Genomic DNA, 23,399 nt, shown 5'->3' with positions numbered 1-23,399 from the left:
ATATTATCAGCTGTTTTAATTTTTACAAATCTAATAGGTATGAAGGCTTCTTGTTGTGATTTTCATTTTCATTTTCACAGTTACTAATGAGGTTGAGATTCTTTTAAATATGTTTATTGATCATTTAGGGTTCATTTTCTATGAGGGGTCTGTTTACATCTTTCACTAGTTTTTCTACCAGTTTGTTCTTTTCTTATTGATTTGTAAGAATTTAAAAAATATGATTAGGAAACTAATCATATGACATTGTGTGTTATGAAAATATTCTCTCCCCATTTGATCTTCCTTTATGGTATCTTTTGATAATTAGATATTTTTAACTTTAGTATCAAATTAAGTGAAGTTTCCTTTATGGTTATGGTTTTTATAGTTTGAGTCTAGTGTAACAAGAATTTTCCACCTGGAAGAACTCAATAAATGTTAATAAAAGTTAAAGCATAGACATAACCATCCCACCTGTAACTCCACACTCCTGTGAGTGAAATATAGCCATTGGACATGAAAACTTAAGTTCGTTAACTCAGTAGTGGTCAAACAGGACATATAAAACACTGAATTGTGTTATGAAATCCAACATAACTTTGAGTCCTGTTAGAAAATGTCTACTATTATATACTCCAGTCGCACTCTCTATATGAAGAGTCATTCTGATGCATGGAGAGAGCTGAAGGTGTCAGTAAGTAAATAAACTACCTTTTGGCTATTTCAGGGCTTACATTCTTTACTTATTATCAGGCATCTAGTCCCCAAGCCTTCTTGAAAAATAAAAATGAAACAGACTAGAGGCTATAATAATCTTAATTTGAATTCATTCACTTAACATTCATACAACAAACATTTTTTGGAACAGCTATGTTGTGCCATACACTGTGCTAGGAAACAGATAAACAAGTAGTAAACCAAACAAACATGATAATCTCTGCCCTGTGGTGTTTATTGTCCAGTAAGGGAGAGAGATATTAAACAAATAAACCTATAAGTAAACATACAATTATAAGTGATATGTAGGTTCTGTGAAGTAAACAAACAGGGTATTAGGAGAGGGAGTAGTAGGAGGTGGGACAGGGACATTGGAAAGGCTGGGTCAGGGTTAACGGAAGGCTCTGAGTAATCATTCTTTTAATGAGCATTACTACTGGTGAGCCACAATAACACATTCAAGTTATGTTTAGGAGTTGTTAATGTGCTAAAACAATGAGTCATAATATTTAGTCATACCATATTTTAGACAAAATAGTAACCTAAGAGCAGAATGGTGATATGTATCTTAAAAGTCCAGTTAAATCTGAAAAGTGTGTCTCTTCAGTGTCTTCATTCCCAGGCTTGGTAGCTAGCCAAATCAGCAGGTCTGGCAAGCTGGCCTTAGTGCATTAAGGATGGAGCCTTCTTTATCATTTGGACTTGTCCCATTTCCCCAGATCACTGACTCATTTCTGCTGAACCATGAATCATGTCTGGCATCCAGTGCCATTCTGTAAGTGTCATGAAGATTTGGAGTTCTAAAAACATGCATCTGGGCAGGGTACTTCTATGAAAGCATTCCCTAACGTGGATAGACGTTTGAGGAGAGCATGTTTCCTCCTTCCCCTCAAAAGTCTTCAGAGTAGCTGGGTAAATTTTAATTTCTTTTCAGTAGGCAGCCTGACTGGTGCGTTATTTCTGAGTGGGTCATGGTGTTAAAGTAAGAGTGACAGCGGTTACTAGCTGTCCTTTGGGGCTGGCTGAAGCCATCCTGGCCATCTGAGTAAGGACAAAAATGTTTCTGACAGAGAGTTTGGGCATTTGAATCACTCCACTTATCGCCTCCAGCTGTCCAATTGCTCAGAGATGTTTCCACTCTCATTTTGGTAAAGAAGAGAAATGTTATCCAAAGAAATAAGATAACCTTATAATGTTTATATAAGGGAAGGTGTTTGTTTTGAAATATTTATATTTGTCTTATCAAATTAGTACAGGTACATTGTTTAACAAGTCAAATAATATTAAAAAACGGACGATTTTCAACTCTTTTTGCAGTTTCCTATTTATTCACCTCTAGATTTCTAAATTATATGCCAGTGGTTCTCAAACTTTTTGTTCTCAGGACCCCTTTACAATCTAAAAAATTATTGAGATGCAAAAGAGGTTCTGTCTATGTGAATTATATCTATAATTATCATATTAGAAATTAAAACTGAGGAACATTTTAAATAGTTGCTTACTTATTCATTTTAAAATAACAGTGATAAACATGCTCATATAAATGATTTTATGAAAAGTAACTGTATTTTCCCAAAAAAATATTTGAGTGAGAAGAGTGCCATTGTTTCACGTTTTCTGCAAACCTCATTAATGTCTGGCATAATAGAAGACAGCTAGATTGTCCTATCTACTTCTGCACTTAGTTTGCTGTGATATGTTGTCTGGGTTGCAGTAAACTTTAAAAATCTGGCATTGTACAGATATGTAGCTGGAAGCAGGAGGAATACTTGAATAGCCCTTTCAGATAATGTGGCTATTCTGATTTGATAGTACATGAAAATTCAACTGCAGTAGTTTCTTAAAGGTTAGTTGCAATATGAAATCTGAAACCATACCAATGAACTTTTGTACCCTGCTGTACTAAAACCCTTTGTCTGTCTTGAACTTTGAATGGATAACATCACGCATTGGTCACTTGGAAAATGAGTAATGTAGATCTTCCAAATGTTGACACATTTTATTATATAATATTTAGAAAATCATATATGTTAATATCATGGATTTCATTAAAAATCTCTTTAAGTATTAGGAAGCCCTAAACTCACTATGGGAGATACAAGTTTTCCAAAACTCTAATTTTTCCTTGAAAGCTCAAATGTTTTCATTGGCAACAAATGGGATCAGTTATTTTTACCTGAAACAACAGGCTTACTTCCTTCATTTTTGAGAAAACGTCTGCCGAATACCCAAATCTGAATAACCATAATTTGTCAGCTGTTCTTTCAAGTTAAGATACTTACTGTCTCATGCATTAAGTGCCTAGTTCAACTTAAAAAGCCACACAAGTGCTCTTCTGTATTCAGGAGAAATGCTTTATGCTACTTCCCATTTCGCCACCCAGAATGTTAAAAAGATGTGGACTCAACGTTGAGATGCAATAAATGTAATGATTTTTACTGCTTCACTGAGGACATTTTTAAGTGAACCTGGCTTTTATTTTTTAACTTCAAGTGTGGTGGTGAAGAACACAATGACCACTACTCAGTTTTATGCTGCTGAAGCACCAGCAATTTTACCCACTGTTGCTTTTGCACCATCAGTGTAAATGTTAACACAGTGAAAAGGCAAATACTATCTTAGTATTATAGGAAGATAGTTTTGTCTTCACAGAAAGTGAAAGTGAAGAGAACCACTGTAATATGCTTATAAACCACTATTGCTTGGTACGCTGATGCTATTTTCTCTTTACTTCCTGTTCCAGAAGATGGTGGTTTAGCACCCCTTCACTAAACCAGAACCTCCATTGTTCCTTCCTTCATCGCCTCAGTATAATCATAACACACTCCTGTTTTAAAAATTTTAATGTTTAACTTCTTGTTACTATGTAAGTATTATTTTCTGCCAAGCCCAGTAGGGAAAAATGACTGCTTCCTTCCTTGTATAACTTTTAATTTTCACCTGGAGTTGATGACTATCTCGTTTTTTATATGCTTAGCTCTGTGGTCCTAAGACAATTCATCTCAGTTTTCCAATATATTTGTAAAACATTTCCTAAATATTCTTTTCCACACAGTTAAGCCACCAGGCCCATTTATTTTTTACCCTCCTTCCTCTTGCTCCAATATGGAGCAGCTACTCACACAGCCAACAACTCAGCCTTCATCCTGGGGCATCTCCTAACTGCTCAGAAGAGAGGATGCAACCTGCTGGGGGAGTCTAAATGTTCATTTTCTAAACCTGGAATCAGTGACCCTATTTTAAGCTCTGTATCTTCCTCCTCCATTGACAGTGTGTTTCCACACCCCCAAACTTGTATCTCTAAATCCTGAAACTTGCTGGGGTTTTGCTGCACAAATTGCTTTCTTTCACTGACATCTCCAAGTAGGCACTTCGTTTTCAGATTTTTCAACTCTCCTCGCTTCTCATTCTGCTTTCCACCTCCCAAAAGTGTTTGAGGTCTCAGGTCTGCTGTTACCTCCCTTCCCATTCTTTCGGACCTTGTGCTTTTATCCCTTTAAAAACCTCCTTTATTCTCATTTTAGGGTCATTTCCAGCAAGAGTAAAGATAAACACATGCTTTTCTGGACACTCACTATTTGTATTTACAACTACCTTGCTCTGAGGGTTTGTTCATACAAGCTCCATGGGGTCTTGCTGAGATTCATGCTTTGGAAGATTCAGAAGCCCATTTCAGCAGCTGCATGTACTGCTCCTGCCACAACAGATCAAACAATGGCATAGAATTTGATGAAGCATATAAAATACTTACGAAATATTAACTATCAATTCTTTCTATCATTTGGTCTTTCAACAAATCCAACACAATTTTTCTGCGTACCTACTATGTGCCAGGATGCTGCTGTAAGTGTGGGATTATATTGGTAAGACTGACAAGGTCCTCTCGTGGACTTTATAATATAGTAGGGGGAGCAAATAATAACAAAGTCAGCAATCATATAAGACAATTTCAGATAATAATAAGTGCTATGAAGATAACACAAGAGGATAATGTGATAGTGTGTGAAGATAAAGAAGCTACATTAGGAAGAGGATCAGGGATGGCCTCTCCAAGGAGGTGACATTTGAACTGAGGCCTGACTGATGAGAAGGGCCTATTTTTATAAAGACTGAGGGACAAGGATTTCAGGAAGTACAAAAATCCTAATATGGAGAGTAGCTTAATGTGTTCACAGAATAGAAAAAAGACCAATGTGGTTGCAACACAGTAAAGGGAGAATGATGGGAGAAGGGATCCAGAAGTCAGAGCTGGGAGGCAGGTTTGAATGTTATCCCAAGTAGAGGTGATAATTGAAACTAAGGGATGAGATAATGGCCAAAGGAGAAAGTGTATAGAAAACTGTACTAGGCAGTGTGGATGCTGCATGAGCTTGTAAGCCACCGTCCCTACCTTCAAAGAACTTACAATTTAGTGAAATTGGTGAGACAAGACAGATTCCCCTAAATAGAGAATTATAAAAGACAGTATAAGGGGAGATGGGCTCAGTGATTTGCGATGACCTAGAGGGAGGGGATATGGGGACATGTGTATGCATATGGCTGATTCGCTTTGTTGTGCAACAGAAACTAACATGGTATTGTGAAGCAATTATACTCCAATAAAGAGCTATTTAAAAAAAGATTATAAAGCAGAAACTAATTTAAAAAAGACAGTATATAATCAAGCCTTGCATGACACAGTATAGTTTAAACAAAAATGGTAAAGTAACAATCATTGAGAATTGATGGTAAAAGGTGCTTTAAGTAGGAGGTGATACCTGAGCCAAACTGATGGATGAGTTATATTTGCAGTAGCTGAAAGGTGAGGAAGAGAATCTCAGCTAGAGAGAAAAACATGAGCAGAGGCTTGAATGTAGGGGTGAATATGACATATTTATGGAACAGCAGAGAAAAGCTTAACTCTTGGGAAGCTGTTGAATAGGTGAGTTTTCTTAAATGTGCTTTAGAATCTTGCTTTATAAATGGTGGGAGGGAGGGGTTCAAGCACTGAGTGGTTAGATCTCAAATTACAATAAAGATTAACAATTGCCAGGACTCCTTAATTTTTGACATTGAATAATGGTAACATCTCCACCTAATTACTTTCTAATATGATGTTGATTAATAATTATTACTTTAAAAATAAAAACAATTATAAAAAGGGGGACACTGAGACACCTCACCCCATCTGTCTTCATCCATCTTGTTTCCCCTCACCCCAATAGGAAGCCACTTTGATTTTCATTCCATTCTTTCCAGTTTTCCTTATGCACATACAAACAACATGACTATATCTTATTTCCTGCCCCCTGTTTTAGTTTCCTAGGGCTACTATAACAAAGTACCACAAACTTGATGGCTTACACAACAGAAATTTACTGTCTCACACTTCTGGAGGCTAGGAGTCCAGAATCAAAGTATCAGCAGGGCCGTGCTCCCTCTGAGACTCTGAGAAGGCTCCTTCCTTGTCTTTTCTAGCTTCTGGTGGTGGCGTTCCTTGGCATTCATTGGTTTGCGGCTGCATCACTTCAATTTTTTCTTTCAGTTGTATCATTCTTAACAGGAGCCACTTTCTAATTTCCTGAAGAAAGTGTCACTGTGAATCCTGCCATTCCTTCTCATAGTTACAACCAAATTATACTATAATAATGGATTGTTTAATGTTTTGACTCTTAAGTTTGCCACAGTTTTCTTCTCAGGGAATATCTGGAGCCATTTATGTTATTAATTCTCACATTTCAGTCATGCCAATATTCTTCCTTGCAGGTGGTACTGTGAAGGCAAGGAGCTTGAAAATTCCCCAGACATTCACATCATCCAGGCAGGAAATCTGCACTCACTGACCATTGCTGAAGCCTTTGAAGAGGACACAGGACGCTATTCCTGCTTTGCTTCTAACATCTATGGGACAGATTCAACTTCTGCTGAGATTTACATAGAAGGTAAAGCAAAATACTCTTGGAGCATGGCACTTACTAGTAAGATATACGGTTATAATAAATAAGTATTTATTGAGGGCCTGCTCTACCACACACTCTTCAGTGGGGATAACAGCAGTGAGCAAACAGACAAAAATCCCTAGGTTCTTGGATAGATGGCATTTACACTGTAATAGGAGAGACAGAAAATAAATGAGATAAATCAAATATATAATGTTAGGTACATGAAATGATTCTGATCATCAATTTCAATGTGTCTGTGTCTCATGGGGGAGGCGGTTCCCACACCAGCAAGAAGCAATTCTTCACGGCACCAATTTGGTTTCCTACAGTTTAACTCAATTCTGACCCATCTACCTGGGGGTGGTGTCAGATCCAACAAGTTAAGGGCTCAGTCCCACAAGACTGCTCACCCCCACCCGCTTCAGATGCCAATCACACGCAGTAGGTGCCCAGGTTACCCACAACTTCTGTCTGACTTGGCTACAAATTGTAGGTTCTCACAAACCCCTCTTCAGGTTCAATTAATTTGCTAGGGTCGCTCACAGAACTCAGGGAAACACTTATTTATGTTTACCGGTTTACTACAGGGTATGATAAAGGATATAGATGAACAGCCAGATGAAGAGATACATAGGGCGAGGTGGGAGGGTCCTGAGCACAGGAGCTCTGACCCTGTGGAGTTGGGGTGTGTCACCCTCCCAGTGTGCTTATGTTCACCAACCTAGAAGCTCTCCAAACCCCATACTATTAGAATTTTATGGAGGTGTCCTCACACAGGCATGATCAACTATTAACTCCATTTCCTGCCCTTCTACCTTCTCTGGAGTATGAGGTGTGGGGCTGAAAATTCCAAGCTTCAAATTATGGCTTGGTTTTCGGGTGACCAGCCCGCACCCAGGAGCCCTCCCGAGTCGCCTCATTAGAACAAAGGATGCTCCCAGTGCTCTCATCACTTAGGAATTTATTAGAGTTTTAGGAGCCCTGTGTCAGGGACCTGGTCAAAGACAAATATTAGAATAATAGATGCTCCTAAGTGCTCATCACTTAGGGAATTATAAGGGTTTTAGAAGCTCTGTGCCAGGAACCAGGGGCAGAGACCAAAATATATGTTTTCTGTTATCTTACAGCATATATGAGCATATGAAAGAAACAGAAAGCAAGGAAAAGGGATAGGAAGTATGTGTATGTATATATGCGGCATGTGTGTTTGCATGCATGTGTGTGTGTGTACAGGCGGATGTACAAGACTTCGCTCACCAGGTGACATATAAATGAAGACCTGAAGGAACTGAGGGAGTGAGCCACAGGATAGATATTCAAGGGAAAAACATTCTAGGCAGAGAAATCAGTAAGTGCAGTGGCCCAGAAGAGGGAGTGTGTCTGTCTTAGGGTACAGAGATGAGCAGTTGAGGTCAGAAGTTCAAGATGGGGTGAAGGTGGGAGGAAGCAGGTGAGAAGATCATGTAGGTCCTCACGGGTCACTGCAAGGACCTGGCTTTTACTCTGAAGGAGATGGGAAGTTCTGGGGGATTCTAGGCAGAGATGTGACATGATCGGACTTAGTTTTTAACAGGGCCCCTCTAGCTCCTGGTTGAAAACATACCAAAAGGAGCAGAAGCAGGGAGACCATTTGGGAGCCTTGGAAAGACATTTATATCAGGACCAAACTTAGATGACTAATTTTAGGGAAAAAATCAATTTATGTACCTTGTATATTGACCTCAGTTTTTGTCCCTATTTATCTCATCCTCTGAGTTTTTTCTGGGAGACATTCTTTTTTTAAAATTTTATTTATTTATTTATTTATTTATTTATTTATTTATTTTTGGCTGAGTTGGGTTTTCGTTGCGGCTAGCGGGCTTTCTCTAGTTGCGGCTAGCGGGGGCTACTCTTTGTTGAGGTGCACGGGCTGCCAATTGCGGTGGCTTCTCTTGTTGAGGAGCACCGGCTCTAGGCACACGGGCTCAGTAGTTGTCGCTCACGGGCTCTAGAGAGCAGGCTCAGTAGTTGTGGCACACAGGCTTAGTTGCTCTGCGGCATGTGGGATCATCCCAGACCAGGGCTCAAACCTGTGTCCCCTGCACTGGCAGGTGGATTCTTAACCACTGCACCACCAGAGAAGCCCTGGGAGCCATTCTTTAGTACTTTTATCATCTCTAATACCTTGTGTATGCCTTGTTTTTAGCACTTAAATATTGTATTATTATGGTATAAAGGCTGGAACTGTCTCATTCTTTATATCTCCAATATCTTATGTAGTACCAAGTACATAGTGGTTATTTAATAAACTTTTATTGAATAGATGAATGAATAATGATAATAACAATGAATAATATATGAATAGAAGTGTGTTACATGTTTTCATCCTCAAATTTTTGGAGTACAATAAATACCTCCAGATTTAGCTGTGTGATATCTTCCTGGAATACACTATCTTGAGAAGCAAAGCCAGGATCAAAGCTCTGCTAACAGTGCTGAGATTGGATTGCTGATTTTTAAAAAGTTGTGGTAACAGAGCTTCAAACACCCCCACTCCCAAGATGAAATGTGACTTGTTAATATTAGGACTGGACGGAAGAGCATCCACCTACACCTACAACATTTGGAATCTAATGTAATCCCTTCTTTTAGTTAATCTATGTAGGCCAAGAGCAAGAGGATTTATGGACACCACAGAATGTCTGCAAAGACTGCTCTGTTAGTCTAAAGGCATCAGCAGGTGTTTTATATACAAGAACACGTGGAATTTGGGCCAGTTAATTTGAACTCTGTCACTAACTAGCCATGTGACCTGAGCAAGTACTTTAACTACTAAGGGTCTAGTTCCTCATCTGTAAACTAGGTGTTAGTTTAGGGAATCACTGAGATTATTTCTAGGTCTAAAATTCTATAGGTCTTCAAATGCCTAGGAACCAGTTTAAGAAATTTTTTTTTAGGGGACTTCCCTGGTGGTGCAGTGGTTAGGACTCCACACTCCCAATGCAGGGGGCGTGGGTTTGATCCCTGGTCAGGGAACTAGATCCCACATGCATGCCACAACTAAGAGTTTGCATGCCACAACTAAGGAGCCCGCGAGCCACAACTAAGACCCAGCACAACTAAATAAAAATAAATAAATAAATATATATATTTTTTTTAAAGAATTTTTTTTTAATTACATGTCTTATTTTTATTTTTCCAGGGGTTTCTTCTTCTGACTCAGAAGGGGACCCTAACAAGGACGAAATGAATCGGTAATTCCAATTTTCTATCTTATTTAGCATCCTCAGGTCCTGAGAAAGCTGTTAATTGTTTAGTAGAACTTGAAGAGGGGGGCTCCATGGTTTGACCTCAAAAAAAAAAAAGATTGGGTGGGTTTGGAGAAAATGCTATTTCTCTTGCTTGTTGCTGCTTAAAAGATTAATTTTAATATTCCCAATATTTTAAAAATGAAGTATCACCTATGAAATATCATCATACTTATATGTAAAGAGTAAAAAACAAATAACTCAGTGGTTAAAAAAAAATTCATGTTTTCTAACTAAATAATAGTATTCAAAATAACACACAATCTGGTGAACAAAAATTATATGTATGAGTGATCTGGGCAAGACATAGCCTTTTTGCTAAACGATTGTATTGGGTACTGAACAAAGTTACATTACTTTCCACAACCATTGGCTAAGCACCTCCTCTACACCAGGAACTTCACTAGATGCACTGGGTACTAAGAAAAATCAGATGCTTCCTGCCTTCAAGAGGCTCACAGTCTAGGAGAGGGAAATATGTGTATAGCAAATATAGCAAAAGATGTATACCACACATAGACAGTAAGAGTAATAAAGTGTAATAGACTATGATATAACCATGTGCAGGGTTTAAGGACTTGGCACAAAGGGCTCTTTATTGGCTGGGGAGGGAAAGAGAGATCAGGAAAGGCTTCACAGAGTTGGTGACCTTGAGCCGCGTCTTAAAAGAGCAGCAGGTGGACACCCCCGAACAAGGGAGGAAAGGGTATTTCGGGAAGAGGAGACTGTGGACAGAAGGCATGGAAACTAGAAACAGACACAACAGCCATCCCTTGAGACCACCTGAAACATGGGCAATGTCTGGAAGACAGGTTAAGGAGTCGATAACTGAATTTGCATATTCTTTCCTCTCCTACAGAAGGCAAGCTCTTAAGGGCAGAAATCATGGCTTATTCTTCAAAATTTGGGGGGTATGCCTACTTTGGAATGATCATTTGCTTCTAGCTTTTGTGCACATATGAAAATTCATAACCAGAGTAAATGATTTCTCCCTTTAACTCTCTTCCTTATCATTCTCATGGCTTCAGTTCAGTTCCTCTTCTTTCCTGTCTCTTTATGCCAGTCCCCTCCTTGTAGATACTCCAACCTTTTTCTCTTTTACAGTCTCCAAACTACATACAGCCAGTTAAAAGATAATTATGATCTTATCATTTTCCCGACTTAAAAAAATTATTACCTATGGGAAAATAAAAAATGAAACACAAAATAAACAACATTTAAAAAAATCTCAACATGGGCATACAAAGCTTTATTCAATAGAGTATCAACCAGGCTTTCCTGCCCCTCCTCCTCCAATCCCCCACCTCAGGCTCTCTACATGGCTGCCATCTCACTCAAACAATGTGCGGTTCCTTTTCACCCCTTCGTTCAAGCTGTTCACTTTGCTAGGAATGCCCTATCTTCTCTGCCTGGCAAACTCTTATTTCTCCTCCAAAGCCCAGTCAAGTTCTATAATAAGCTCCTCTGCCATTGCACATACATCGCTCCTTCCTCAAGGCTCTCATAACATGGGTATGAATTTGAGCCTAATGGGTATGAATTTGATATACAAACTTAAATAAGCAAGAAATATCTCATTTGTTCATTTTCTTTAAATCTACTTGTAGTAGTTAGGATTTAGCTCCAGTTGTGTGTAATAGTGACCCCAAATAACAGTAACTTAAATAAGACAAATATTTTTCTCCTTTACATAAAAATATGAATTTGGCTGGTAAAACAGCTCTATATTCCACTGGGTTCCAGTCTACTTCCAGCTTTCTGCTTCACCTCATTCTAAGATGTGGCCTCATCTTCTTAGACTGAAAGGAATAAAGGACATACCCTACTCCCCTTTTAAGGTCATCTCTCTTAAATTATATACATTACTATCCTTCATATCCCATGACCAGAAAGTAGGCATGTGGCCACAGCTAGCTTCAATGAGGGTTGGGAAATGCAATCTTTATTTGGAGTAGCTATGTAAAGAAATCAGGGATTCTAATACTGTAGAAGAAGAAAACAGATGCTTCAGGAACACTGATAGCCTCTACATCATCAAATGATTCTGCTTCTGAGACTCCATCCTACCTGGCTCTGGGAAAAAATTCAATCAGTCATTATTGGGTGTCCCTTTCCCCCTCCAAATCTGTGCAAAGATTCCTGGGATATAGCAGATACAGAGATGTAGATATATAGTTTGATATTAAACACTGCTCTAAGCATCTTACATGAATTACCTTATTTAACCCTCACAAAAACCCTATGAGGTAAGAATTATTATTTCCTCATTTTAGAGATGAGAAAGCTGAGGCAGAGAGAGGTAACATCTAGACAAAAGGGAAGCCCATCCTGTCATTGGTCATCTATCCCCACAGGTTATGGGTTAGAGGCCCATGTCCCAGATCTCAAAGCCGCTTCAAGTCTAGTGCTTTGTTTCTTCCTGATATATTTGGGTACTGATATCTTTAGCAAGATTGGGAGCCTTTAATCGAGGGGTTGTCATCCCCTCTTGTTAGGTTCTCTGGCAAGATCCCTGGACCTCTCTCTTCCCCACAACAAAACTGAAATAATCTACCCTCTGCAGCCTTTTCAAGAATACTTTCTGGCTCCCTTGCCCTTCAAACAATCTCTTTAATTTAATTTGTGTAAGCCTGAAGAGCTCATTGACTCAGGCTATTTCTGCTTTTTGCCATGCCAAAATCCCAGAAGCAAAGATTTACAAAGTCTGGCCTCCTACTTGAAATAGCAGGGGGAGGGAAAACACAGAGGGCAAAACCAAAACAAATCTCAAAAAATTTTCTGCACATGCTCTGTCATAGCACTTGTCTTGAATCTCAGTTAGCTGAGAATATGCTTGAGTCCCCAGCTCTGCTGACAGCAGCTAACTCAAGGACAGAACTGGTGTCTATGATCTTCCTGTTTACGCTGCCTAACAAAGTGTGTAGCAAAGCCCTCAGTAAATGTTTGTGTAATATTGTTGAACAAAGATTTCTGTAAGCATTTCTGAAAGCTTTGCTGAAAGGATTTTCACAACAATGATAGGTCTGTTTTATAATCTATATTTTAATCACTTCTCAGAATCCAGAAGCCAAATGAGGTGTCATCCCCTCCCACTACTTCTGCAGCCATTCCTTCAGCAGTACCCCAAGTCCAGCATGTGGTGGCCCAGCCCAGTGTGTCAACCATTCAGCAGGTACAAGAGTCTAAGTGAAACACAAGTGCCATGGATTGTGACAGGCAGGCACTGTGACCATGACCATCTTGTATGGCATGATCATGTTCCCCTCTGTTGCAACTTCATAATGACCTTGGGCAACACACTTCTGTAGTCATGATAATCACTTTGTACTTGTGATGTATGATATCAGTAGTTCCCCTGGCTTTGGGAACATATTCTCTAACTTCATAGGCAAATTTCATAGCAAAAGAAACTCTACAAATTAGTCTCTGATATTCCAGCTTTACGAAGGGCATTGACTACATAGACAATGAGCTGCCAGCTCTCACACTGGCCCAAGACACTCTGTATCATGAAACTCAGTTTCATGGAGTTATTAAAAAAAAAATTCTACTTTCTAAGATAGAGCAACCATGAAATTAATTTTTAGAAAGCCTCAAAGTCTCTCATCCTTCAAGTTAACAATGATGATGATGACAAGAGTGATGCTTATTGTAAAACTATTTTAAAAATACAGAAAGTATATTAAGTAAAAACTTTAGTCAAGGTTCGACTCCTCTGCCCCCACTCTTCAGAGGTACCTCCTGTTAATAATTTCTAGCAGATAGTTCCAGGCATTTTCTATGCATATCTATAAATGTATATTATGTATATACTTTAAAAATATGAAATCATACTAATATAAACATACTTGTAATGTGTTATTGATATATTTAAATATAAATATTGATGTATAAAAAGATCTACAACCTTTAAAAAAATTTTTTAAGTACTTATCTGACCCATTTAGTAATGCAGAGGGGTCGCATTTTAGTTCTAATTCAGTAGTTTGAAAACTGATCTGTGGAGCCTCAGGGGTCTATGGAACCTCTTCAGGGGGTTAGGGTTCATTACATAGCTCTATATGTGAGGTGGTGGGGATGGCCAGTATGTATTTACGGCCACCATGACCTAGAAAGAAATACAATCAGTTCAGCATGAAATTTGATGTCTGCAATTCATAGACTTAGAAAACTGTCAGTCTTTGGTTTTAGATTAATTTCATACACCAAATTCTTTAGCTGTGTTATACCTATCTATCATCTGTCTACCTACCTATCTGATAATCCCAGTGACAATGAATCTATTGTTGGTTCCCTTCTAACAGTGTCAGAGCCCTCCCAACTATCTGCAAGGATTGGATGGAAAACCTATCATTGCAGCTCCTGTGTTTACAAAGGTAATCAAAATATAACTTCTTTCTGTCATGGCTTTAAACACACCACAATACCCATACAAAGTTGTAGGATTCAAAATTCACTGATTTTATCTCAGGATTTTGGTCTCTTATAAGTACAGGATAGGACTTGGGGTTTTGTGGTAGCTGTTACCATGTCACTCCAAGTTGCAGATTTCTAATATTAGTTTGTATAATAAGGGAAAGGTCATCCCCACTCATTACATTGATCTCTACGGCCATCCTATTGCTTTTAAACACAGTAGACACACCTAGGGGTCAGGTGATACGTTTCTAGGCACTTACTATCCAAGGGTTTCTCTGGATGTCTTTGGTGTTCAAGGAGATGGAGTTACATGCTCTTAAGAAGCTTAATACAAAGTCTCACTCTAGAACAAAGAGCTTTCTTTTTCTAATCCATGGTATCAACTACTATGGTGGCATCAAATTCTGAGTCTCATAATCTTTGTATTTAGAACTGGAAATTTTACTCAGGCACTTTCATTTACAAATGAAAAACCAAGGGAGGGCCAGAGAGATCAAACAAAGTATCCAATGTCACAGAATTAGCAAGTGGCAGAATCAGGACTAGAAACAAGTTGTCCCAATTCTGTCTACTGTTCTTTCCCTTATATAACACAGACTTAGTTTATATGTTGCCCAGGACAATAAACTCAAAGGTGCAAAACTGAGTCATATTGGATTTGTTTTGGTATTATGAAAACCACATGGATGGAGTCTATGCCTGGATTTACAGTTTATTGTTTGTATGAATACCAAACCTAAGCCCAAAGAAATTTTATCCACTCAGAAGTATGATTTAGAGGAATGGTTCTCAATCAGGGTTAATTCTGTCCCTCAGAGGACATTTGGCAATGTCTGGAGACATTTTTTTGATTTTCACAACAGGGGGCTGGCATCCAGAGATACTGTTAAACATCCTGTAATACACGGGATGACAGCCTCCTGCAACACAGAATTATCCAGCCCAAATTGTCAATTAGTCCTGGGGCTGAGAAATCATGTTATAGAGCAAAATGGCAAAAAAAAAAAAGATGTCTTTTCCAATGAGTACTGATCCTAAAAGAATTGCTAAATTCACAACTTCCACAGAAACATCCATTTTAAAAGCGACATTCCACCATATCAGCTCATCCAAGATGGTTTTCCAAAATCAAGCAGAGTCTAAGAGTGAGACATGTTTATCCATAGCCGTATCAAGTTGGCAAACATTCTTATGTGAAACAAGATGCCTCTCAATTTTTCAGGTTTGTTTCTTGTAACCGCTTTCGGAATTTAAGTTTTGCTATTCTCAAAGACTTGAAGCAGGAAAGCAACATGTTGTGATTTGGTGAATACCAGACTTGGACGAAGAGTTATAAGTGGACCTGTGTGTGTGTGTGCACGGGCGCGTGCGTGTGTGTGTAATATAGCTAAAAGAGCTACCCCTAAGTGTCTCTTAGTTCACTGCTAAGTCACCTAGCCTTAAAACAGAGCTTTAAATGCCGAGAAATCAGGACACTTTAATTTGTTGTGCTTATTTGTCACACCCTTTGTCAGGCAATGCTGAGTCTTCAAAGGCAACTAAATCACAGAATAACTTATACCCAGTCCCAAACTAACATCTCCTCCACTCTTCTCCTCACCACCATCTGCCCAGCTAGACAGCAAAGAGGTGTCCTTATCTCCCTCCACACTTTCAAATATTTTGGGGTGCTCTGTCTTCCCTGCATCTACATCACCTGGTACATGCCTCTGGCACAACATTTAGCACAATAATAAAGATGTTTAGTTTTCTGTCTCTCCCAAGTGCCTCGAAGGCTATCTCTAATATCTTGATAGGAGTCCATAATGGTTATAATAGGTCCAAAGCCATTTTTATTATTCTGAAAAGCCTAACAGGACTTTAAAACCTATTCTTTACATTTAATTTTCATGGACTGGTTAGCCTCAAGTTTAGCTGCTTTTGTGTGGTGACTGATTACCTCCCTCTAATTATATGCTCTGATTTGCAGATACATATATGCCTTTGATAAATAAAAATAGGGAAAAGAATTAGTCATTAGTATATGTTGTTAATTAGATAAATCTCCAAAAACATTAGATCCATGGTGGGAAAACACCAAGTCCCTAGTACAGGGACTCAAACTCTGGTGAGGCTTTCTCAGCCCTCGGGAAGTGTGCTTTTGCCTCCATAAATGGGATCAGGGTTGTTCAGACGTAGGGCACTAGCATAGGCTGTGGCTCAGATTCCAGAGGGACTTATCAGCAATGCTGTGCTTGCATTAGTTTCCATGAGTGAGGGTAGGATTGAGGTCATCGTCACTGCCAGTGACATTAGAAAATTTCTGAGTCAGAGCCACTGATGATGGTAATCACGTGGCAGAGGCCTTGATAACTGATCATTGGCGTATGTTTGTTCAGGTTATTCCTTGCTCTATTTACTTCTTTAGGGACTTCTGGCATTCCAATCCCTAAAACTCACTTTCTATACTGCCCAACAAAGCATTTCTCTGCCAATAATGGCAAGAAGCCATTTTTTTGAAAGCAACGATTAGAGAGCAGAGTTTTATTTAACTCCTTGTACCTCCTTTGGTGATAGGGAAGTACTGGTATTATCTTCTTTTTAAAGAAGGTTAAAATGAAAATGAGGGTTGCCCAGCAAAACAGTGGTAGAGTTTGAAAGAAGCCTGGGGTCCCATATGCTAATTCACTGCTCTACCTATAGAGGATACCTATATTTTAAAAATATTTTATGGAGATAGACTATCCTCCATCCTCTATACAGTATCAAAAACACTTTCACTCTGTTTATGGGGGGAAAACAGTGCTCACACTCCTTGAGTGTGAAGGGAGGTAGATGATCAAATTAGAATCTTACTCCTATCACTGCTCCCCCTCCAACAACAGCTGCTCTGGCAGGCTTTCAAGGCTGCAGCCCTGGCTCCAGCTGCTTCAGCAGTAATTTGAAGAGTGCAAGGGGGCAGGGGAAGTGAGAATTTCAAGAATGGCACGTCATTATATAATAGCTGAGGCAGGAAACCCTGAAATGACAGGTACAGTGGTTGGTTCTAGATTCCTGAAGATTACATGGGCCCCTCTCCACAACCTGACAATTCCAGAGACTTCTCTGACTCAACTGTTGTACTGGGCACCTGTCACAATATAGGGGCAAAAAGGTCTTCAATCAAACGGTTCTTTCTCAGTAAAAACTGCTCTGATCCAACTCCAGTCTAAAAGCACTGTAACATTCACTTCCAGCATCTCCCAAGGTGCAAAAATAGCAACTGGATTTAAAAAAATAAAGTGACAATATGAACCTGACAGCTGATATCTTTTAACCAATAAGGGAGATGCCTTTTCTCAAGGATGTCCCTGCATTATATCTGTGGGTATAGGTCTACTAAGCAGGAACTGTGTCCTTTCAACTCACATTTACAGCACCTGGCACCGAGCTTGGCACAAAGCGGGGACATAGTTATATTTATTCTGTGGTGAACTGCTTCCATTTCAGCTAAGAAGGAATTATTGCTTTTATCACTTTATGGCTTCAGAGTGTTGTTAGGAGTAGAGAAAAAATCCTATGTCAAATGGCCGTGGAAGACATGCTTCTCAAGTCTCTGTGTTGCCAAGTCATCCTACAAAGAATGTCTTCCTGGATGATCAGTACGGTGATGACACATAAGACAGATTTGCACTTTGGATACTGTTTACTGCAGAAGGTTGCAGACTCTTCATTATAGGGACTTCAGTTCAGATCCATAATTCCTAGTTAAGGCTAACTTAATCTTTGCTAGTTGGGGAATGTTTCATGTCTTATTCATCTTCAGTGAAGTCAAGATAAATATGATCAAGTCTTACACAATGTGCCATTAGTAACAGCCTAAGACCTACTGCTGTGTTGAACATGGCCCCATCTAAACTATGTTCAAATGGTGTAACTGGTTTGGACCGGATGGGCAGCAATGTGAGCCGATTTCTTCTTATGAGACTTTTGTAGAAAAGCACAGTTTTCAGCAATAACAACTATCATTGTCCTTCAAATTATGACCTTCAACAACCTTTTCTAAGTGCCTTGTAAGATGACCCCTGGCAACTCCTTTACTGAGTATTGACGATGTGTCACACTGGAATGAACTTCCATCTCATATCACAGTCCCTTAGCTGGCATATTCTAGAACTACAGTATCTCAGGTATCTGGCTGGACTCTCCAATAGAACACAGGTCTTGGCCTTCAATTTCAAGTGAATAATTACAACCAACTAATGTTGGTCTCAACTGTAACATATTCTCTCAAGGAGGTCCTTTTGCAAGCAGGACCTTGTGTAACCTCTGCGTATTGAGAATTGGTTCATATATCTGAACCTCAAGCCATGTCAGAATGTAGACTGACCTCATTCTGCTCACATCCATTTTTTATTTATTATTATTATTATTATTTTACAGTACGCGGGCCTCTCACCGCTGTGGCCTCTCCCGTTGCGGAGCACCGGCTCCAGACGCGCAGGCTCAGCGGCCATGGCTCACGGGACCAGCCGCTCCGCGGCATGTGGGATCTTCCCGGACCGGGGCACGAACCCGTGTCCCCTGCATCGGCAGGCAGACTCTCAACCACTGCGCCACCAGGGAAGCCCTACATCCATTTTTTAAATGTGCCATATTTTATTCATTCAATCCCTTCTGCCACCACCACTTTTTTTTGCTTTGGTTTTCTAATTTGTTTGCCTCAAGAAGGAACAAAACTCCATTATGTATGAATCCCAGGGAGATGTCTGACTGCCATTAAAGTTTTCAATGGGCCCCCAAAACTACCATCTTAGCACAGAATTTTCTCAGATGTCAGGGTGGAGGGCATATTCACCAGCTTGCCAGGAGCACCCAAGACTCACTGATGCTCCCTGCTTACTGAGAACATTCCATTCTTGTCACTAGAAGCTATTGTTTTGGGGTAGACAAGGAATAACCAGGTTTTTAATCAACTAGTTCCTTATTACTTCAGAAACCACTCTGTGAAAATCACATCCTGAATTCCTTCAGCAAACAAATTTGGGAATGCAAAAAAAGAACAAAACGCTAACTCCGAACTATAGTGCCCCCTGGCTGTCACAATATCAACTAACACATCCTTCTGAGGTAAAAGTCTCCTACTACAGCTAAAGCCATGTGGTTAAACCCACCCCAGTATTCCTAAGATAAATGCCATAAATATGATAGGTCTAAGCACAAAATATCGTATATTGTTAAGAGCTATAAACAATCACAAGGTATTTATAAGAGTAAATGACAAAAGCAAAAAAACTACTGGACTTCCCCTTCTCCAAAGCAAGAGCCAATATTTCCTAAATACAGACCCCAAAATTGTAATAATGGGAAAGCCTTGCAGCATTTGTTGCTGATAGAGCTTGTAGAGAAAGTTAATCATAACCTTTCCATGTTTATCATCTTTAGGCCTATATTAAAAATAAAAATGTGCCCACATATATGCCAAAGGAGCATTTCATAATCAAATGAAATACCAACTATACAAACGAATGTGTGACTTTAAGCTCACAAATCATGATGAGTGAAAGACAAGTTGTGAAAGGAAAATGTGAGTTCTATTCTCCCATAGCGTCTATTATAGAATATACCGATATTTTACAATGGAAAGTAATTTTTGTGAACTTTTTTGGGGGGAAGCGTGAAAGAGCATTTAACAATGCCTTCACAAAATTATGACATATTTTACCATGACCTAAGACTCCACATGTGACTATGATTTTATAGAGATTGTCATTGTTTACCTCCCTCAACAGACATTGAGGCTATCCTGTAAAGAACACATAAGGAAAAGAAAATAGCAAAACAAACGTCAATTTCCAGGACTATAGAAAGTAGGCAAGGCAAAGCCAAAAAAATAGTCACTTACTTAGGCCACAGAGATAGTCCACCTAGTGGAACAGTCTTGTGTGGAAAAAAATACATTACTCCCATACTGAATACACCTAGTAGACATTCACTGCAGATTTTTAAAATTGTTATTGTTTCTGAAAACCAAACTCTACTTGGGAATTTTCTTAAAGGAAGCAGAATTACTTTACCAAATATTAGTATTTTTGCAAACCCTCAAAATGTTTCACCTAGTATTCAATAAATTTTTCTGGTACTGCAACAGAGAGGAAAAGGAAGAAGTTAGTGAGGAAAAAGCTTCCTATGCACTCAGATGATTCTGTCTTCAAAAATAGATTCAGGGACTTCCCTGGTGGTCCAGTGGTTGGGAATCCGCCTGCCAATGCAGGGGACACAGGTTCGAGCCCTGGTCCGGGAAGATCCCACATGCCGTGGAACAACTGGGCCCGTGCACCACAACTACTGAGCCCGTGCTCTGGAGCCCACGGGCCATAACTACTGGAGCCCGTGCTCTGCAACAAGAGAAGTAACCGCAGTGAGAAGCCCACACACCGCAGTGAAGAATAGCCCCCGCTCACCGCAACTAGAGAAAGCCTGTGCACAGCAAAGAAGACCCAATGCAGCCAAAATTAATTAATTAATTAATTAATTTTAAAAAAATAGATTCAATGTACATCCACAGAATTGAAGCTGTTGGAAATGTACAAGATTTGGAGAAAATCCAAATATGGAGGCAATGGTATCTTTTTCGAAAATTCAGCACTGGGAGTAGATTCCAAAAATATATACTTTTTGGTTCTAACAATATTCTTCTCATTACAGATGTTACAAAATTTATCAGCCTCTGAGGGTCAGCTAGTTGTCTTTGAATGCAGAGTAAAAGGAGCTCCATCTCCTAAAGTTGAGTGGTATAGAGAAGGGACCTTGATAGAAGATTCTCCAGATTTTAGAATTTTACAGAAAAGTAAGTTGGTGCTTTAAAATTATTTTTCTGATAATTTTTATAGATTTATTGTATACATTTATTTTTTTAACTTTTAACAACTAATTAAAATGTAATAAAAAGAATAAAATAAAAAATACTTATACTCCACCAAACTAAACCCTATTAATATTTTGGTATATATTCTCCAAAAATTTTTCCATGCATATATTTTCTTTAACTAAAAATAATTTTTTTTTGTAAATTGATTTTTTCACTCAACATTTCATGAATATCTCTCCATATTAATAGATATAGAACTTTTTTACTTTTAAAAATAAGTTGCTACAATCAATTTCATATTTACTTAATCTCCTATTGTTGAAAATGTAGACTGTCCACAAATTTTTACTATTAGAAACTATATTTCAAAGCATGTTAACAGAGAAGATCTTTGTGAATATCTATGAATAAATCTGAGTACTAGAATTGCTACTGTAAATTCACGTTGTTTTAGGCTTTTAATATAAATCATCAAAATGCCATCCAAAAAGGTTGAACTAAATTTAGGATGATTATATAATTGATCATCTAACCTGGGACACCTTGGGGAGTAACAGAGGGTGCTAGTAATCATTACACAGAGATCCCAGGAATAAACCAGATCATCCCAGTTGAACTGGGACACATGCTGTTTCAGTTATATTCTACTACAATCAGCAACATATGGGAACTTCTTTTGTCTTATACCTTCACTATCAATGGGTATTAAACATTTTTTAAATCTTCACTAATTTTATAGGTCCCAAATGGGAATACTTGTTTTAATCTGCTTTTCACTAATGAGATGTGGAAAGGAACTTTTTTTTCTTATTTATTGGGTCTTTGAATTTACTTTAAAATTACCTATTATATCCTTTGTTCATTGTTTATTGAGGTTTTACTCTTTTTCTTGTAAGAATTATTTATATATCCAAGTTGTTAATTCTTCTTTTCCTGTCATGCAGTGCTTTCACCTTGACCCATTTCAGCCGTAAAATATTTTGAAAATTATTTGCTTCTTGGTTAATTTGTTTCTGCCTATCACAAAATAGATATATGAATCAAACTACTATCAGATTTAACAACAATGATATATTCTGAATAGCAGCAACAATGATATATTCTGAACACCATTTAAGCTGAGGCAAAAAACCTCCACTAGTTCTATCAGTGTAGAAGAATGTAACTAAATTCAACAACTATTCCCTGAGTGCCTGCAATTCTATAAACTGTAGTTGAGCACCTGTTTTCCGTACCAAGCGGGCACCTTCAGGAATGCCAAAGAATTTTAAGACAAAGAACTGTTCCTGAGGAACCTGTCATCTATCCTGAGGCTCTTAATATTAGAAACCTTAGGGCAGGAGGTATATGCTACATTATATCAGGATGTGAGAGCCCAAAGCCAAGAATGATCTCTTAGTCTTCACAAACTTTTTCAGGTCAGGCTGAATGGGTACAATAAAAGCAAGTCATCCTGAATCCCAACTAATTCAGTAACTTTTCCTCACCTAAGGTTTATGTGTCCCAAGTGGAACCCAAGTATGTCCCAAGATACAGCCACATCATTTAGTTAGCAGCTCTCTTGCTGCCCTTCTGGGATAATGATCCTATCCCTGTCAAGGTCATTGGTGCTTAGGTCATTTTACTTAAAATTTACAGATGAGCCTTGTCAAATTACTCATGAGTATGCAAAATATACTTCTATAGGAAGCTTCTGATAAAAATGTCACCTCTCAGTAAAATAAATGCTCAGAATCTTTTAATTTTTTTTTTCTTTTAGAACCTCGATCCATGGCAGAGCCAGGTAAAGATCATTTTAACTTTAATTTCATTTGTATGTGATCCGTGACTTGAAATATATAATAGACATATTGAAATTACACTGTTGTCAAGAAAAAAAGTTTTACAAAGAAGACAGACGCCAACTCTAGCTACGACTGAGGAGAAGGAAAGGCAAGCATGTGCAAGTTTGGGATATATATTCAATAGCTAATGTGAATGCCGTTAGTTCTGCGTTGTTGAGGAATGTTTCTTAGGAATATTTTCCCTCTTTCATTGGCCCCCACTCATGACCTCCTTAAACTGGGCAGAGCAATTTCCATGATGCTATCAATTCCAATTCCACAGCCTATGTATCTCAAAAGTTATGCATCAGATTTTGAAATTCACAGAATCAATAAAATGTTTATGATGTTATTAGATTTGGTTGGGAGGATATTAAGATGACACATGGAAGCTCTTACCTCTAGAAAATACAAGTTGCTC

At 38.6% G+C, this 23,399-nt stretch overlaps 1 protein-coding gene across 2 annotated transcripts in view; it reads left to right on the top strand.

Annotated features, from left to right (window-relative positions):
- Positions 1-23,399, top strand: part of MYPN (myopalladin) — a gene marked incomplete at both ends in the record, with an annotated part of 66,256 nt that overhangs the window by 8,573 nt on the left and 34,284 nt on the right. Inside the window, 7 exons of one of the 2 annotated variants that reach the window (XM_081248667.1) lie at positions 1,828-1,847; positions 6,445-6,620; positions 9,802-9,853; positions 12,965-13,079; positions 14,212-14,283; positions 20,993-21,134; positions 22,915-22,938. In XM_081248667.1, the coding sequence (XP_081104793.1) occupies positions 1,828-1,847; positions 6,445-6,620; positions 9,802-9,853; positions 12,965-13,079; positions 14,212-14,283; positions 20,993-21,134; positions 22,915-22,938 (601 nt within the window). Of the gene's footprint in view, positions 1-1,827; positions 1,848-6,444; positions 6,621-9,801; positions 9,854-12,964; positions 13,080-14,211; positions 14,284-20,992; positions 21,135-22,914; positions 22,939-23,399 lie in introns of those variants that run through there. The other variant, XM_081248666.1, reaches the window with a different exon arrangement.

This window comes from Mesoplodon bidens (assembly GCF_964165515.1).
Source record: "Mesoplodon bidens genome assembly, chromosome: 1".
Classification (NCBI taxonomy): Eukaryota; Metazoa; Chordata; class Mammalia; order Artiodactyla; family Ziphiidae; genus Mesoplodon; species Mesoplodon bidens.
The sequence above is the reverse complement of the archived record's forward strand: the minus strand, read 5'-3'. Positions and strand labels throughout refer to the sequence as shown.